General features: G+C 48.0%; 1 protein-coding gene across 2 annotated transcripts in view; it reads right to left on the reverse strand.

Annotated features, from left to right (window-relative positions):
* Nucleotides 1-234: 234 nt before the first annotated feature.
* The window catches only part of LOC147678415 (uncharacterized), a 75,506-nt gene continuing 56,361 nt past the window's right edge, over nt 235-19,379 (reverse strand). For both annotated transcript variants that reach the window (XM_086946005.1, XM_086946006.1), the window contains one exon: nt 235-798. In XM_086946005.1, coding sequence (XP_086802131.1) covers nt 584-798 — 215 coding nt within the window. In that variant the 3' untranslated portion in view covers nt 235-583. The remainder of the gene's footprint in view (nt 799-19,379) is intronic.

Raw genomic sequence — 19,379 nt, forward strand, 5'->3', positions numbered from 1 at the left:
GGGGTGCAAGAACATGATGATGCTCTCCTCAAAGAGCTGTATGGGTATACCCTTTCTGGAGCACTTCCGGCTGCCTTTGTCAGGAAGCCGGAAGCCGGGTGGAGGTAAGCTAATTTGGCCACTTCCTCTTGGGCATCAGACCCAGGCGGTTGTTCTGGTCTTCTTCAGGAAGAGGCCTTGAGGCTGCAATAAAGATAATTCCTGATGGATTCAAACACGCTCCTCTGTTGATTACATTAGGCTTTTTACTGGAAAATATTGATGTTTAATGACTTCAAATGATACACATTCAATGGCACGACCAGTGATCAGGTTTTTGTGACCCTTAGTTTGTCAACCTCATACATTTGGCTTCTATTGGTTTCAATGGACTCCTTTTGGTCTTTGTTCATTGGGTCCATAGGATTTTATTTTGCCCAGTACAACCTGTTGCAACAGGAACCAGAAGAGCTGGTGATGGGAGAGAAAAAGGAGTAGACCAGTAAATACAATTTTTTAGATGATGTCAGCTGGTCTGACACACAACAATACCAAGTCTACTGAAATGTCGATCAGGAGTTAGGGTTCAGCGCTATCTTTCTTCTCAGCGACGTCTCATCAAAGCTTCGCAACAGGAGCAGATACATATACCGCAGACGCAGATACACATACTGCAGATAATGACAAGGAACAGTCCCAGGAAAATATAAAACAAGTTTGTAATCCAGAAGGCATAGAGGTAGAGCCCCTTGTGGCAGTAGTTTGCAGCAGTGGGGTCTGTATAATTTGGGGCATAAATGGAATAAATCCAAACGGTTCCTGGGAGAGAAAGAGAGAGGGATAAAGATCTAAATTACAAGTGGTGAATAAAAAGAGTTTGCATTTGGTATACGCTCAAGACCAACATTGTTTTATACTCCTTTTACCTAAACTCTGTCTTGGCACCAAAAGGGGAGCTAGCATGGAACCAAACAGGGAGAGATCAGAAGGAAAAGAGAAAAAATGTCCAGGAGGAAACAAGATGACAGCGAGGCAGAAGAAAGGCACAAAGGAAGAGGGTGAGAGGGCAGAAGGGTGAGAGAATGAGAGGCAGAGAGGGACTGGAAAGAGTAAAACACATAAAAGAATGAGGGCTAAATGAGGAGAAGAGACAAAGGATTAGACAGCAGGATGGCTGCATCAAAGAGACTGCCACAGCTCCATCCATTGCCAACTGGATACATTTTCCAACTTTATTTTATAAAGCACTACTATAGACTACAACCCATTACTGACAGATGTCGAGGTATCACAAGAAAGAAGTGAAGACACCAGATTTTACAGAGCGGTAACATAAACGGTCTTCATGAAAAAGTGTACTCTTTCAGCAGTCATATTTAATAGAAATATCTAACACACATTTTAATATTACAAGGTATACACAACTATTGATTTACTAGTAGGCTAGATAATGGAATTTATATGCAGACATGTGACCAGCCAGTACTGCAGGACACCACAGCAGGTTTACAAACTGGCTTCATGCCGAGACCAAATTGGGACATCGGATGAGACCCCTCCCGAGCATTGAACAGCTGCCCATAACCTTAATATAGTGTTTTTTCAAGTGTCCGTAAGTACGTTGACACTTCGACCACACACCTTAGTGCGTGTGTAGGCACTTTTTCACATGGCACTTTCCACTTTGCCACTCACCCGTCTCACTCTCCAGTCCTGAAGAAAGCCTCCAACATATACCTTCGTGGGCTGAAACATGTAGACCACTCACATAGTCAACTAAGGATAATAAGTTCCCATTTAGTTGCACTACACATTTTTTACCCATATCTTGAGCCGCCACTAACAAAGTTTATAGACAAGGATTCTCAGAGATATTTCTAAGTATAATTCACGTCACATCACACATTCACACCACACCAGGTCCGCTGTGATCAGGCGTCGTAGCACAACCAGGGGGGCATTCAGCCACCCGGTTGGGACCCCAGTGATGAATGACACCAACCAGGTTGGTATGTGAGGGGTCTTTAAATAAACCTAATGAGTCCATGTACTAACTATACTAGTGATTGTACCATACCTACATAGTGGCTCGTCCAGTCTTGTTTAGCTTATTATTATACTGGGGTTATGGACGCCCGACAATTCCCTTGCTCTCCCATTGTTTTTTTATGTAACATGTGTGCCCAGAATATAGAATAGGTCAGGTCTTCATCAATCATTGTTCCGGGCTTAGGAGACCACCTCTTTTTGGTGTGGGTCTTGTCTCCTAGGGTCCAGATGTCTTTTATGCATCTGAAGGTTGAGAGGAGAAGTGTATATGTGTGTGATGTGCCATTGCTGAAAAACAGGCCTTTAATCCCATGAGGACCTCAGGCAGTGGGCCTGTGTCCCAGCACATTAACAATCTTGGCAACCAACAACACAAGGCTGTGTATCTACTGGGGAGCAGGATATCTCAGGCATATCCCAGGGGCACTATCAGGAGTGAGGGTCCATCTTCAGCTGTGTCATCAAGTATAACTCACCGAATAGCTCTTTCCAAAAAGCTGTCAACCCTGGCATTCCTGGGACGTGTATGAAATCAGATTCACATTCTTGAAAATCCAAATAGCTTGAAACTCTGCTGAGGAGTAATTTTATCACATAAGACCGACATAGACAAGTCCATGTCTACTATTCAACATAACGTTTATCTGGGCACAAACAAAGGCCAGCTGTTTGTCTGCCTGCAAAGTTTCTAGGTCTCTTATGAAGAGCCGTCTGCACACGAGAAGGAGACTATATTAACCTATCTATTCGCTGGCTAGTTTTGTGCCTCAGGTCTGCCCTGACACCATCATTGGTGTGGAGCTAAAACAAAGAAGCAACAAAGCAGTGGACCAATGAAACCAGAAGCGTGTGATGTGCGCTGAAGGTGCCCAGAAGCAAAGTTCTGAATGTGGAGTTCACCAGGTAGGGTCAATGTTGTTCATTCCACTGCATGTTGCTTGTCTGCCCATGCCAACTTTATCATTAGGTGTTTTAGGTTCATGAAAAAAAAAAAAGAATGTGGTGGAGTGATGGGGATGTTCGTAAACCGCTATAAGAGTCTGGTAGGACCACCATTCTCAAGAGGCAATGTTATCAATCACTCGACAACGTCAGATAATTTGTTAAATCTTTTCCTGTTGTCTTTAAACACATGTTTTGAAACACACATGTAGAGCACAAAATCATCTGCATGGCAGGGCAGCAAAATACACCACCCTTTAAACTGTATGCCTCACTGAATGAAGTGCAAAAAACACAATCACTAGAGTCAAGCTATCCAGGCTGAAGAAGGCTGATAGCCAGAAACCGGTCCTTGGATGCTTGATTCCGGTCTAGGAAAGACATGGCTTGGTAGTTCGGGCTGGACTGTTCCCATGAGGCACAGGGTCAAGGCTGATTTGCATATAGCCAGTGTCTGACCTAGGGTGGTGTGGAGTGCAAAAAAACGATGGATTTAGGCCCAGATCTTTGTACTTTGTTCTGCATTCTGTCCATCAACTGTGTTTTTTGCAATTTTCACCCGAGTGGGCTGGGTATGCTCAGACGTGAGTCCCAGGCTCTCCACATCACTGGAGTCAAGCTATCCAGGCTGAAGAAGGCTGATAGCCACAAACCAGTCCTTGGATGCTTGATTCCGGTCTAGGAAAGACATGGCTTGGTAGTTCGGGCTGGACTGTTCCCATGAGGCACAGGGTCAAGGCTGATTTGCATATAGCCAGTGTCTGACCTAGGGTGGTGTGGAGTGCAAAAAAACGATGGATTTAGGCCCAGATCTTTGTACTGGGGTGAATGTAAGACATTGTTCTGCATTCTGTCCATCAACTGTGTTTTTTGCGGGGGCGGAGCTTGCCGGTGCCGATGGCGGACGCCTGAAAACCGAGCTCCGCCGATTCACCTTAAACATCCTTCAGAAATCCTACCTTCACAGCGCAAATCGTCCAGATAACACTACGTGCTGCCCTTGACCTCCGTCGGCACTCCCGGGACTTGGTGCGAGTAGCTCACGACCCTTGTGGGGGGAGTACAACGGCGACGCGACTGACCGGGACTGAGGGCCTCGGAGCCGCGGCCTAGAGTGGATCTGCCCCTGGAGAGCGTGACGCGACGTGCGGCGCGGGCCGTCCCACTGGCCCGGCAGCGCCGGAGGCGGCAAAGTTTCACCCCCGCCACCGGGAGCAGGGCAACAGGCGACCGCAGCGGTGAGTGCCGGAAGCCGCGGGGGTGGTACCCGGCACGGACAGACGCCTGGAATGGTCATTGAGGCCCAAAAGTGGAAGCTGGCCTGAGCGCAACTGGAGGGTAGTCGGACACGTGGCTGAGCTGAGACAGGGGCCAGACTTGCTGCTAAGCGATTGGGGGTCCGCGGGGATCCCCTAGTGCCGGCACTGGGCTAATCGTGCCTCTGGGAGCTGGAGAGAGGCCCTTGACTGCTCGGAGCACCCCCACTGTGTGGCCAGGGAGTGGAATTTGCTAGGATCTACACATACACCAAATGGGCATTGGCATCCCATATGTGTGGCTCACCCTCCCCTCCATGACGTGGCAGCCTACCCCTCCCGGTGGTTGGCACAACCTATGGGATTAACACTGTGGGAGCTGCGAAGTGCCGACTGCAGTGAGCTTAAGGTATACCGGAGGCCTGCTGCCAGTACGGACGGCAAGCCATTTTGGAGCATCCCTGCTTCTCCCCTCTCCACTTAGTCGAGGAGACAGACTACTCCGCTGTGTGTGCCCTGCATGGTGGGTCGGGTAGAGTGACCAACCAAGTTGCACAGTGCCTACTGCAGCAGTTCTGCTGAAGAGCTACCCAAACTGCCCTTCGAGCAACGGCGTAACAAGGCCCCGGATGCTGGGGACCAGGACAATGGACATCCTGCGGCGATGCAGGACAGTTCAGTCTACTCCGGAATAAAGGAATTATTGGTTAACATGGAAAAGGGCCTCCAAGACAGCATGGCGTCGATAGGCACGAAGATCAACGCACTCACATACCGCATGGACAGGATGTCGGAAAGGGTGGACAAACATGCGGAGCGCCTCGACATGTCTGAGAGGCAGATCACAGAAGTGGAAGAGGCGCAAATGGAACTTGACAAAGATCGCAAGCACATGGCAAAGCTCCTGCAGGTGATCCAAGACAAGTCGGAGGATTTGGAAGCTCACTCCCGGAGATCCAACGTGCGCATCACGGGGGTCCCAGAGACGGCCCAGACGGGTAAGTTGGAGCTCTTTGTCGAGAAGCTGCTCACCACCTTGCTAGGGGGCGACACATTCTCCAACAAGTTCATAGTCGAAAGAGCACACCGCTCACTGGGTCCGAAGCCGCCTCCGGGAGCCTCCCCGAGGCCCATAATAGCGAAGCTTCTGAACTACCGGGATAGGGATGCAGCGCTGCGAGTCGCCAGGGAGAAAGGACAACTACAGTATGAGGGCTCAAACATCTCCCTGTACCCGGATTTCACCGCCAAAGTGCAGGAGGAGCGGCGACATTTTTCACCGTATAAACAGCAGCTGCGTGATCTAGGGCTGGACTATGCGATGCTGTATCCAGCGAAACTGAGGATAAACCGACGCGGTCACTCTCACATCTTTACGAATCCTGGAGATCTTCAAAAGGCACTGAAGTCCTGGACCAAAGAACAACGGAACAGTCCTAGGGAACATGCGAATGAACAGGACCCCTCCAGCGGGCTAGAGGAACAAGAATGACCGCACCGTTTCTACTGATCTGACCTGGGCTTGGGTGGCCTGCGGGACGTCGCGGAGAAACGCCTAGCAGGGGGAGCAGTTCGTACGGCGACCGGAGGCTGCGGACTGTCTTGATGGAGCGATCTGAGAGTTCTTCCCGCACAGCCACGGACCCTCTGACATGGTGAGAATGTTCCAAATTAATGTTCTATACTTTCTATATTTGACTTTTTGGCCTGTTGCATCTGCCGACTTGTGGACTCTGGGCTGTTACTCCTTAATATGGTTCTATTTGACTAGAGGGCTGCTGGGGGCTGGGTGGCGGGGGCGTTTTGCACAGGCAGAGACTGGCCAGCATCCTACACAGACATCCGCACATGCAGAGCCGTTGAAGGTTACGAAATGGGTGAAGAGGCGGTGAGCCGGAAGGCAGACACTGTCTTGAAACGAATGTTACCTGTACTAATTTTGGCAACCTCCGCCCTAGCGCTGATAGCACAACAAGCTCCAGCTGGGGCCTATGGGGGCATCTTTGGGGGCTTGGTCGGGATGGGGGCATGCAGTTTGGGCCAAGTTGGGGATGGTCTGCTGTGGGAGGGGGGGGGGGGGGCTGTGAAGTTTTGGTTGTTCTGTTTTATTCCACTATCTCTTGCCTCACGATATGCGAAGTGCCTGCTTCGAACTCTTGATTGCCTGCAATGTGGCCTGTCCCTACATATTCGGTTGCATCACTGCAAACAGCGCAATGTCCTTATGGCTGATATAAATGGTGAGTGGGCTGAGGGGCGGCCTACACTGATACATGCCCTCACATGGAATGTAAGGGGACTTAACGACCACAGGAAGCTCAGGAAAGTCTTGCGTTACCTCAGGTGCCACAATATCGATATTGCGCTCTTGCAGGAAACGCACCTCCCATTAACAAGTACTATGCTGCACACTAGGGGATTAGCGGGGCATATAGCGGTGGCTGGGTTCACCTCACATGCTAGAGGGGTCCTCACCTGGGTAAACCCACAATCGGGCATCTCGATACAGACATTGGGGGTCGACTCGGAGGGACGGTACGTCATAGGGTCCTGTAAGGGGAGGGGAATGGACTTGCTGGTGGTTAATACATATGGCCCTAACTATGACTCCCCTGATTTCTTTGATGCCCTAGCCTGTGAGATAGCCAGACACGAGAACTCACATATACTCTGGGGTGGGGACTTTAATCTGACACTCAACCCAGACATAGACAGGTCATCGGGACCCCCCCCCGTCGGCCCTCAGCAGCTGCGCAATCGCTCGCGGCAAAGCTAGTGATGCTGGACATGACAGATGCATGGAGGTACAGGAATGAGGGGAGGGCGGTTTTACACACTACTCCGCATTCCACGACATACACACCAGAATAGATTATTGGTTCATCACAACGGGAATCAATAGAGTCATTCGACATTGTAAGGTGCTCCCGCGCACCCTTTCTGACCATTCCCCCGTCTTGTTAACTTTAGCCACCCCAGTGAAGGGATTCGCACCGTTTACATGGCGCTTCTCGCCATACTCCCCGTTGGACCCGCTCTTCCGCGGCGAGCTGGCGGAGGCGATTGTGTTCTTTGAGAAAAATGTGGGGTCTGTGGAGGACTTTCAAACAGTTTGGGAGGCGTTCAAAGTTTATATTAGAGGCATAGCGATAGCCAAGCACTCCAGTGTCCTAAAGACTATTAGGGCCACCCTTGCAGACCTGGAGCGGCGATTGCAAGAGCTTGAGGCACGAACTCGCTCTAGCCCTGATGACACCACCGAGGAGGACATAAAGCGTCTCCTGGCAGAATATCACGAAGCCGCGGACAGAGAAGTACAACACCTAGGCAAATACGCCACGGCCCGCACCTATGGCGAGGGAGAGAGACCGGGCTCGGTCCTGGCCAATGTTGTTAAAGGCCAACGGAGAAAGGCGCTAATCTCAGACATTCTAAATTCGGATGGAGAAAGGGTGACAGAGGAGGCGGAAATTGCAGCGACTTTCAGAGATTACTATGCAGAGCTATATACATCCAGGAGCAGCGACATGTCGGACGAAATTCTGGACTATCTAGACCACATACAACTCCCGTTCCTCCCAAATTCTGACAGGGAGTTTCTGATGTGCCCTATTCAGATAGACGAAATCAGAGAAGCGCTAGCCTCCATGAGATCGGGCAGTGTGCCAGGCATCGATGGGCTGTCTGTCAAATTCTATAAAGCGTTCCAGGAACAACTGTTGCCACACATACATACCCTCCTTGAGGACATATGCGAGCAAGGCTCCATTACCAGCTCCATGAGAGAGGTGATGTTAGTCACCATTCTGAAGCCGGGTAAACCACATGACGACTGTAGCTCATACCGCCAGTTATCGCTCCTCAACGTCGACACTAAGCTTTATGCCAAGGTACTGGCGAATAGGCTTGCGTTGCTGGCCTCTGACTTAGAGGCCCCAGAATAGGCGGGATTTATCCCGTCCAGAAACCTGACTTACAATATACGAACGGTGCTGGGTACCATACAACACGTGAAACAGGATACACCAGCGGTAGCGCTTTTCTTAGACATGGAGAAGGCATTTGATTCCGTCGAATGGCCATTCCTTCTTCAAGTGCTCTGCCGTATGGGACGTGGCGAACCCTTCATCCAAATGATAGGAGCTCTGTACGACGGCCCCTCGGCTAGGGTCCGAGTGGGCAATACAGTCTCCCGCCCCCTATTCATAGGGCGGGGCACCCGTCAGGGATGCCCATTATCCCCTTTACTGTACGCACTCGCCACCGAGCCTCTTGCTTGTGCACTCAGAGAGTACCACAGCCACGAGAGGATTCGGTTCCCCATGTACAAAATTGTCGTATCTATGTATGCGGATGACACGTTGCTGTATGCCCACGACCCCGCTGCTACGCTTCCCCCCCTCCTGAGAGAGGTGGTTCGGTTTGGGGCACTATCGGGGCTCAAGGTTAACTGGGCGAAATCGGTAGTGCTGCCGCTCACTCCGGCGACCACGCGGGTGGAGACGGAGTACCCTGTCCAGTGGACGGAAGACCCGATCAGATACTTGGGGATCCAGATACACACGGACCTAGACCTACTGCTAGGACAGAACTATGGGAAGGCGGTCAGTAAGCTAGAGGACGACATAGAGATATGGTGCAGACTCCCCCTTACATTGCTTGGCCGCATTACCATAATGAAGATGATAGTGCTGCAGAGATTTCTGTTCCTCTTTAGCGCACTGCCGATTGTGCTATCTAAGGCCTTCTTTCATCGATTGAACAGTCTGATGATAAAACTAGCCTGGGCAGGGAAGCAACCGAGAGTCAAGTGGACAACGCTCACCCTCCCGTACAACATGGGGGGCCTGGCGGCGCCGGACCTTGAGTTGTACTACAGGGTAGCCCAGGCGTCGCACTTGCACACTTGGGTGCACGGCGACAGGCAAATCCCACATGTTAGGATGGAACGGCTATTCGCCCACCCAATACCGCTCCCGGCGACGATCTGCCAACCACAGGACCGTCGGACAGGGACGCTGGACTCTCACGCCTGGCACTCACTACTGCTTCGGCAGGGGGGGGGCGGTGATTTATTCACCGGAGATGCCGATCGACTGGATGCGCTGGCTCCCGCCCATGGTGGACAAAGCGGTCACGCAGGGGCTAACGAACTTGGGGCTGCGCAAGGCAGGCGACCTGTTCCAGGACGGTACAGCCAAAACCTGGGACCAAACGAGGAGGGATGGTGTTGAGACATCGCTGCTCCAAAGATTCCACTTCCATAGAACTCGGAGCGCCCTCTCAGAATTTTTAGGCCCGGATATGGCGGAGCCTCCGGAAGTCCCAGAACTAACGTACGTAATCACGCACAAAGACCCCAAGAAGCTGTTGACCAACCTCTACAGCATAGCTAGATCGCATGGGGAGCACAGACCCTCCAAAGCCCGGTTGGCCTGGCAGAGAGATTTAGGAACGACACTGGAAGACGCGACGTGGCGTTACTGCTGTGACAACACGAAACAAATTTCCCTAAATGGGAAACATTGGCTCATACACTTTTAATTCCTCCAACGGGTGTATTACACCCCGGCACGGCTTTTCAGGTACGGGCTGCGACCGGAGGCTCACTGCGAGCGCTGCCAGGCGGCTGATGCAGACTTCCTTCACCTCGCGTGGGAATGCCAGGGCATACAGAGGTTCTGGCGAGATATATTCACCGAGATGAGCAAAATACTGGAGGTGGACTTGGACATAGACCCGGGGTTAGCACTCATAGGTAACTCAAAGGGGCTACCGGGGGCGATACGCCGACTCGCAGACATGGGGATGCTAATGGCCAGGAGAGTAGTGGCACAGTGCTGGATGCGAGGCCCTCTACCGACTAAAACCAGATGGGCCCGGGACATGCTGTATTGTTGCACACAGACGGAGACATACAGTGAACTGTTACTTCGGAAAAGCCGCCCGAAAAATTTCTGGGCCCTCTACAAAACTTACCTGCAGGGGCAGCATCCTGAGGACGCATGCTCGACGGACAGCGGTCCACAAGGGGTGGCGACAGGAGAGTCAGGGTGAACCAGCAGGGGTGCGTAGCATACCTGCGGGGGGTGCACTAAGGGGTCCACACACCATAAGGAGAAGCCTCTGGATGTCACACTAACAGAAGAGGACTGGGGTCTTGGTTGGGGTCCTTCTACAGATGACCACATAGATTCCAGCAAACTCGGAGCCTAGGGGCTGGACGGATAGGGGAGGACACGGGCAATGGGGCACGGAGCGGGGAACTATTGTGAGGCAATGAGCAGGGGTAGGGGGGGGTAGTGCAATAAGGGAGTTATTGGGTTGATTTAGGGGGAGAAAAAGTTGAAAACGCACATGAATATTGGAGGCCGCCGGCGCTTCTAATCCATACTTGATTATGTGAACACGAAATCCACACTGCGCCGCCGGACCCCCGGGTTGTCGGCCACCAGGCTGTGTACTGTATGGAGTTGAGTTGTATGTAATACCTGTGACGCGGCCGGCCCTGGGGGGTTGTAGGCCAGAAGCTGTGTAACCTGAACCTACCTCTATGTGCAATAAAAAAAAAAATTTTAAAAGTGTTTTTTGCACTTTTCACCCGAGTGGGCTGGGTATGCTCAGACATGAGTCCCAGGCTCTCCACATCACTGGAGTCAAGCTATCCAGGCTGAAGAAGGCTGATAGCCAGAAACCGGTCCTTGGATGCTTGATTCCGGTCTAGGAAAGACATGGCTTGGTAGTTCGGGCTGGACTGTTCCCATGAGGCACAGGGTCAAGGCTGATTTGCATATAGCCAGTGTCTGACCTAGGGTGGTGTGGAGTGCAAAAAACGATGGATTTAGGCCCAGATCTTTGTACTGGGGTGAATGTAAGACATTGTTCTGCATTCTGTCCATCAACTGTGTTTTTTGCAATTTTCACCCGAGTGGGCTGGGTATGCTCATATGTGAGTCCCAGGCTCTCCACACCACTGGAGTCAAGCTATCCAGGCTGAAGAAGGCTGATTGCTAGAAACCGGTCCTTGGATGTTTTATTCCGGTCTAGGAAAGACATGGCTTGGTAGTTCAGGCTGGACTGTTCCCATGAGGCACAGGGTCAAGGCTGATTTGCATATAGCCAGTGTCTGACCTAGGGTGGTGTGGAGTGCAAAAAACGATGGATTTAGGCCCAGATCTTTGTACTGGGGTGAATGTAAGACATTGTTCTGCATTCTGTCCATCAACTGTGTTTTTTGCAATTTTCACTGAATGAAGTGTGCACACCAAGAGAACAGCAGTGGGGATAAGGGGCATCCCTGTCGAGTGCTGCGTGTTATATTAAACAGTGATCTCGAACACCGATTCCCATTCTATGCAGCATCACACACATGTAGCTCCATTTCAGGGAGTAAAAGGCCTACTTCAAAAAGGACTGCAGCGCCCTCACCCTGATCTTTGGACTGGGTAAGAGTGGTCTGCTTAATTCAGACACTCTGTTCATCACCACCCCCTTTTCTGAATCGTTTTTGGCCACTATAGGTGTGGCAGGGTATACTCAGACATGAGTCCCTTTCTCACTGCACCATCAGGATTCAAGCAAGCCGGGCCGAAGAAGGCTGAAATGCCAGAAACCGGTCCCCGGTAGCTTGTCTCCTTTCTGGTGAAGAATTGGCTTGGTAGTTTAGGCTGCCCTGTTCCCATGATGCACTGGGCCAGGGACAGACTGATTTGCATATAGCCAGGTTCTGAGCTGGAATGGTGCAGTGAGATAAATAACGGTGATGGATCAAGCCCTGATCTTTGGACTGGGTAAGAGTGGTCTGCTTAATTCAGACACTATGTTCATCACCACCCCCTTTTCTGAATCGTTTTTGGCCACTATAGGTGTGGCAGGGTATACTCAGACATGAGTCCCTTTCTCACTGCACCATCAGGATTCAAGCAAGCTGGGCCGAAGAAGGCTGAAATGCCAGAAACCGGTCCCCGGTAGCTTGTCTCCTTTCTGGTGAAGAATTGGCTTGGTAGTTTAGGCTGCCCTGTTCCCATGATGCACTGGGCCAGGGACAGACTGATTTGCATATAGCCAGGTTCTGAGCTGGAATGGTGCAGTGAGATAAATAACGGTGATGGATCAAGCCCTGATCTTTGGACTGGGTAAGAGTGGTCTGCTTAATTCAGACACTCTGTTCATCACCACCCCCTTTTCTGAATCACCTCTTGATGCAGCAGTTCTAAAGACACGAATAAAACTCGCAGATTGCCTGCTGCTGAGTGACCAGGGACAAATCCAGGGCAAGTCAATGATTTTAGAAAGTGACTTGTTTCTCAAGATCATAAATTGTGGATATTTTAGTCTACCATTCTCACCAGGTGATTGAGCGTTCACCCAATATACAAATGTATTCCAGGCAATGTGTACCAGCTGCTACTTATGGGGCGGGAGTTTGGGTCATTAGGGAGGTATCCGCTACCCAGACAGAAGAAAAATGCTTTTGTCGCAAGCATTTATCTGTTCCCCTTTCCTCACCCCACTTCACGTGCCACAGAGAGTTGGGACTGAGATATATGCGATCTAGTACAAACCTGCCCTGCTTTGCTGTGGCTCGCGATATGGAACACGACGAGGCGCACCTAACAAGAAATGTACTTCAATATGGTCTAGCCTGTGACAAAGGTCTTGGTATTCCGGGCTGACCTCAGTCTCTTTTGTAGCTATTGATCTCCCTCAGGCATTCACCAATGTTGAAACTTGTGTCACACTGGGCAGGAGGCAAGTTCAGTCTACATTACTAACTCACACCAGGGAGAGTAGGCTAAGCATGGAAATAGAATAAACCTCTATTTTGCTTTTATCTCGCTGTGGATCATGATAATATCTTTAGCAATTACTTGTGCAGAAGGAGAGGAAGATGGAAATTGTTCTTTACTGAACCGTTTCGAGACAGATACAAAAAAAACTACTTTCCTTTAGGTTTTCAGCACAATTTAGAATCGCTCGTCTGCCATTTTTGATCAGAAATATGCAAACGTGGTTTTAATACAGTTCATCAAATCTAGAAATTTGACACATTGCATGCAGTCATTTCTTTTTCTGAAATAGATTTATGTCAGATGATATTTCTGTATAAAATATTCTGATATACAACTGCATTTTCTTTCCCTTTCTCATTGTGCATTCAATGTAGTTTATTTATTTATATAAAGTTTTATGCCTTTATCACTTTACAACTAGAATACTGGAATATTCAGTATACTGGACTTTAGGCCACACTGCTTAACAGACTAAAATCAGCTGAGAATGTGGCCGTGTGGTTCAAGGATAAACTAGGCCAATGCCTCCTTATCTTTCAACTCAGGTGATCTTTTCACTGGCTTACTATTAGAGAAAGGATTCTATGTAAAATGTGTTGCCCAGTGTTTTTAGAGATGGCTTGAGTAAATCTTTTTAAATCTTATGAAATATTTATGCATCACCACATTCTTTGGGAAGCTCAAACCCACGCTAGACTTTATTTCCGCAAAGGGAAGACAGTCAGCTAAGTTACTGCATTTAACTTTTCTAGGCTGATTCAGAGTAGTGAGTTACTAGCTTCCTTAGTCGCGTCGCAAAGTCATCTAGCGTGTTGGAATGCTATGGTGAAAGTGTAGCGCTCTAAATCAATGTTTCTTTGCGGATGAAATTTGTTTGTCAAACACTTTATTAGGTCTTTGCATGTTGATATCTCATTTTCTGGTAGGGTCACTAGTAGGTCAGCTACTTCAACGCCCACTAGGTTGAGGAACAGACCTAATTGCTTGGCCTCTATTACATCAGTGGCCTCCATGTATCTCTCAAATCTCTTGACCCATCGCTCCCATCGTATCTCCACTTCTGGCTCTGAGAGGTTGAATGAGAGAGGTCTGCGATATTGGGCGCTCTGCCTTTCGCTCCTTGGCTCTGCCATTTCTTATTTCTGTGTACTGGGTGACTCTTGTACTTTCTTCTTACTGTCATTAGTTGTACCCAACTTTGTGTTGCTTCTTCTATTGATGGCCCATAAAGAGTCCACGGATTTAAATACGCAACATTGAGCTCACCAACAAGTGACGAGCAAGCCACAGGATAGATTCAACTTCAAGTAATAAAAGTACAAAATCCTTATTTCCTTTTTTATCCAAAGTGATTGATAAAGTGATACATAAGTTCATTAAGGTGATACATAAATCAATAAATACATTTTATATAAAAACCCCACATCAACCTCTCATCATACAAACTCATATTCTCATCCAATCACACACAAGCATCCACTTCAGCATTAGACACTATATACACATTCCTCAACGTAATCCCCAGAGTGACACATAAATAGGATCCTGCGGAGTTTTCTCAGCAAAATGCCAGAGAGTCCAGATCGATGTGGCGGGACCCCAAAAAGTAACGCCAACGCGCGTTTCTGTGCTAGGCCCGATCTACGGCCGCACCTTCATCAGGGCACTCACACCGAGGGAGTGAGTAAAACACAGCACAATTGAAACACACCCGTAGCCAATCTGTTGTAGACAAAAAAACGTTTTTTAGAGTCAAGAGCTTCACAGAATTTTCAATAGATTTCTAATTTCAATTGAAACATAGGAGGTACACAATCCAAGCATAGTTATTTTCATAGAGTTAAAAAATCAAACACATTTTGTACATATATCATCAAGGTAGATAGACATATATGGTTCGCTTTTAAGTTCTTTATCAAGGACATCTCTTCAATCACCGGTTGAATTTTTTAAAAAATAAATGAAATATATCATCTCGCAGTGAAGGTAGAAATGTTCTCCTATGGGGACTGCCACTTCTACATGAACATTTGAACATGAATGGAGAGAATGGGGTCTAAACGGGCTCTTGTGAGTGAAATGTATTGTATTTTGTTGATCTAGGGATTCCAGTGTGTGCTTTTTTGCGCTTTTACCTCGAGAATACCATTAAATTATTATCCAGCAACAGTTGAGCTCACTACTTGTGGGGCGGTGATTGAAGAGGAAATGTCATTGATAAAGAACTTAATAGCGAACCATATATGTCTATCTACCTTGATGATATCTGTACAAAATGTGTTTGATTTTTGAACTCTATGAAAATAACTATGCTTGGATTGTGTACCTCCTATGTATCAATTGAAATTAGAAATCTATTGAAAATTCTGTGAAGCTCTTGACTCTAAAAAACGTTTTTTTGTCTACAACAGATTGGCCACGGGTGTGTTTCAATTGTGCTGCGTTTTCCCCACTCCCTCGGCGTGAGAGCCCCGATGAAGGTGCGGCCGTAGATCGGGCCTAGCACCGAAACGCGCGTTGGCGTTACTTTTTAGGGTCCTTCCACATCGATCTGGACTCTCTGGCATTTTGCTGACAAAACTCCGCAGGATCCTATTTATGTGTCACTCTGGGGATTACGTTGAGGAATTTGTATATAGTGTTTTATGCTGAAGTGGATGCTTGTGAGTGATTGGATGAGAATATGAGTTTGTATGATGAGCGGTTGATGTGGGTTTTTTTATATAAAATGTATTTGATTTATGTATCACCTTAATGAACTGATGAACCTATGGATCACCTTATCAGGGTGGTGGCAGCTCCTTGGTAGTTTGTTTTACTAGAGCTCGTGCAGATTGTGAGGGGCTCCTCCTCTGCACGTTGAAAACGCACTATTGGGATACCTTTTAATAACATTTTACTATGTTTTTAAAAACGAGCATTTTCTTGTTTCATAATTGTTAGGCTAAGACGCTCATAACATATGCACAATTTTACCGTGTAAAGCTATTGCTTGTGGACCCCCGGCCCCGTTCCATCGCGGCTTCGTGCCGTTTGTGTGGAGGGCAGGGCGAGCTTCAGTACCTCAGAGCCGCCTCCCAGAGCAGAACGGAGTTAGCGTTCCAGCTGGGGGCGTGGCTTAAAGTATAACTTTAGCGCGATCAAGAGCTCTGGTGACTTACAGGGTGGTGGCAGCTCCTTGGTAGTTTGTTTTACTAGAGCTCGTGCAGATTGCGAGGGGCTCCTCCTCTGCACGTTGAAAACGCACTATTGGGATACCTTTTAATAACATTTTACTATGTTTTTAAAAACGAGCATTTTCTTGTTTCATAATTGTTAGGCTAAGACGCTCATAACATATGCACAATTTTACCGTGTAAAGCTATTGCTTGTGGACCCCCGGCCCCGTTCCATCGCGGCTTCGTGCCGTTTGTGTGGAGGGCAGGGCGAGCTTCAGTACCTCAGAGCCGCCTCCCAGAGCAGAACGGAGTTAGCGTTCCAGCTGGGGGCGTGGCTTAAAGTATAACTTTAGCGCGATCAAGAGCTCTGGTGACTTACAGGGTGGTGGCAGCTCCTTGGTAGTTTGTTTTACTAGAGCTCGTGCAGATTGCGAGGGGCTCCTCCTCTGCACGTTGAAAACGCACTATTGGGATACCTTTTAATAACATTTTACTATGTTTTTAAAAACGAGCATTTTCTTGTTTCATAATTGTTAGGCTAAGACGCTCATAACATATGCACAATTTTACCGTGTAAAGCTATTGCTTGTGGACCCCCGGCCCCGTTCCATCGCGGGTTCGTGCCGTTTGTGTGGAGGGCAGGGCGAGCTTCAGTACCTCAGAGCCGCCTCCCAGAGCAGAACGGAGTTAGCGTTCCAGCTGGGGGCGTGGCTTAAAGTATAACTTTAGCGCGATCAAGAGCTCTGGTGACTTACAGGGTGGTGGCAGCTCCTTGGTAGTTTGTTTTACTAGAGCTCGTGCAGATTGCGAGGGGCTCCTCCTCTGCACGTTGAAAACGCACTATTGGGATACCTTTTAATAACATTTTACTATGTTTTTAAAAACGAGCATTTTCTTGTTTCATAATTGTTAGGCTAAGACGCTCATAACATATGCACAATTTTACAGTGTAAAGCTATTGCTTGTGGACCCCCGGCCCCGTTCCATCGCGGCTTCGTGCCGTTTGTGTGGAGGGCAGGGCGAGCTTCAGTACCTCAGAGCCGCCTCCCAGAGCAGAACGGAGTTAGCGTTCCAGCTGGGGGCGTGGCTTAAAGTATAAAATGGTCACTTTAAAGCGCAGCGGTCGAGCGCAGCGGGAGCGCCGACACCGCGCCGAAGCCGTGCCAAAGGGGTGCCAGTCTGCGCCAGTCCGCGCTGGTTCCGCGCTAGGCGCCACACCTCCTGCCGCATGCAACAATTATAATCTTCCTAAGGTAATAACCTACACTCGATCTCAACTTCTTAGTATTGGCAATATTTTAACTGATAAAAAATGTTTCCATTTTTGTGCAGACTCTTTAGCCAATTTGCCTGTTAATCCCTGCCCAAATTGCTCCTTTAAATCCACTCCTCCTCACTCTAATTTAGCTGCCCCTAGGTTGCCACTAACCCCAGATAAATCTATACATTGCTCTCTTATAAATGCCCGTTCCCTTGTTAAACATAGAGATGAGGTCGCTGAACTTATAGCCACTCAAAATCTTGACATCCTGTTTATAACTGAGACCTGGGCTGACTCTGCTTCTGGCCCGGATTTCAAAATCGCTACTCCTGATGGCTATTATGTCACCCGACTAGATAGGTCATCGGGGAAACGAGGGGGTGGGTTAGCTATCATACATCGTGCTAACATAGCTCTAAAAACTGAGCCAATGATCCATGATTCCATGGAAGCTTTATGTTTCACCTTTACTCTCTCCCCCACTCAAACTTTTAAAGGCACATTACTATACCGACCTCCCACCCCACGCACATCCTTCTTGGAAGCGCTTAATCCTCTATTAGAACCAATAGCTGCCCACAAAGAATATACAATACTGGGTGATTTCAACTTTCATTTAGAAAATCATTCAGATAAAGATACCATCAAGATTATCGCTGATTTTCAAGCTGTAGGCCTAGAACAACGGGTCTCCTCACCCACTCACCAAGCTGGTCATACCTTGGACGGACTATTTACAAATAATTCATACATGAATCAACCTAAAGTGATCCCACTTATATGGACTGATCATTCGGCAGTCCTATTTTCTATAATAATTAGGAAACACAAACACGACACGCCCTCTGCACGCTCACAGATCAAATGTCGTGACTGGAAAAATATCGATCACCATGCTTTTAATAATGCATTAAATACTACTAATTTTAAAGATTCAAATGATCCAGATGAGGCATCCAACAACTATGTACACTGGCTGAACAAGGCACTAGATCATGTGGCACCTCTCAAAAAATTACAACCTAACCGTAACAAACCCTCTGCTCCATGGTTCTCTGAATCATTAAGGCTTGAAAGACAACATTGTCGCAATCTAGAGAGACGTTGGCGCAGGAATTATGATAACAACGATAAAGATAGATACAAGACAGCCCTGCACAACTATAAGAAACTTATTACAAAGGAAAAATGTAATTTCTACACCACTCAAATAGAATCAGCTCAAAACTCTAGCAAACAGTTATTCCAGGTGGTAAAAAAGCTATCCAACCCGACAGTACCTGATTCTACAGAACCTTCTCAAACCTTCTGTAATGAAATCGCAGATTTTTTCAAAGGTAAAGTTACAGATATTTTTAATAATTTCACACAACAAATTTCTGATGCTATAGTTGGCCCAACTGCTCCTCAGTCATCTACCAGACCAATTCTGGATACATTCTCCTCGCTTCCTCAAGCATCTATAGAAGAAATCATGAATGTAGTCAAATCAGGATCCCCTTTGGACCCATGTCCCCCGAGTATACTTAAATTAGTATCTGATCAGGTAGCCCCGGTGCTTACCCACATCTGCAACACGATGTTCCAGACAGGAGATTACCCTAAAATCTGGAAGAAAGTCATCGTGAAGCCCCTTTTAAAAAAATCAACATTAAACCCAGCAGAGCTAAAAAGCTATCGACCCATTGCCTCACTTCCTTATCCCTCTAAGGTATTTGAGAAAGCAATTAATTTACAACTCTCTAGCTTTATTGATAATAACAACCTATTAGACGAGACCCAATTTGGGTTTAGAAAGGGTCATAGCACTGAGACCGCCTTAATAAAGGCAACCGAAGAAGTTAGAATAATTCTAGATCAAGGCGGTACAGCAATCCTGATACTCTTAGATCTATCGGCTGCATTCGACACGGTCGATCATAACATCTTGATCGACCGTGTC

The sequence above is a fragment of the Lissotriton vulgaris genome, chromosome 12 (assembly GCF_964263255.1).
Source record: "Lissotriton vulgaris chromosome 12, aLisVul1.2, whole genome shotgun sequence".
In the NCBI taxonomy this organism is placed as follows: Eukaryota; Metazoa; Chordata; class Amphibia; order Caudata; family Salamandridae; genus Lissotriton; species Lissotriton vulgaris.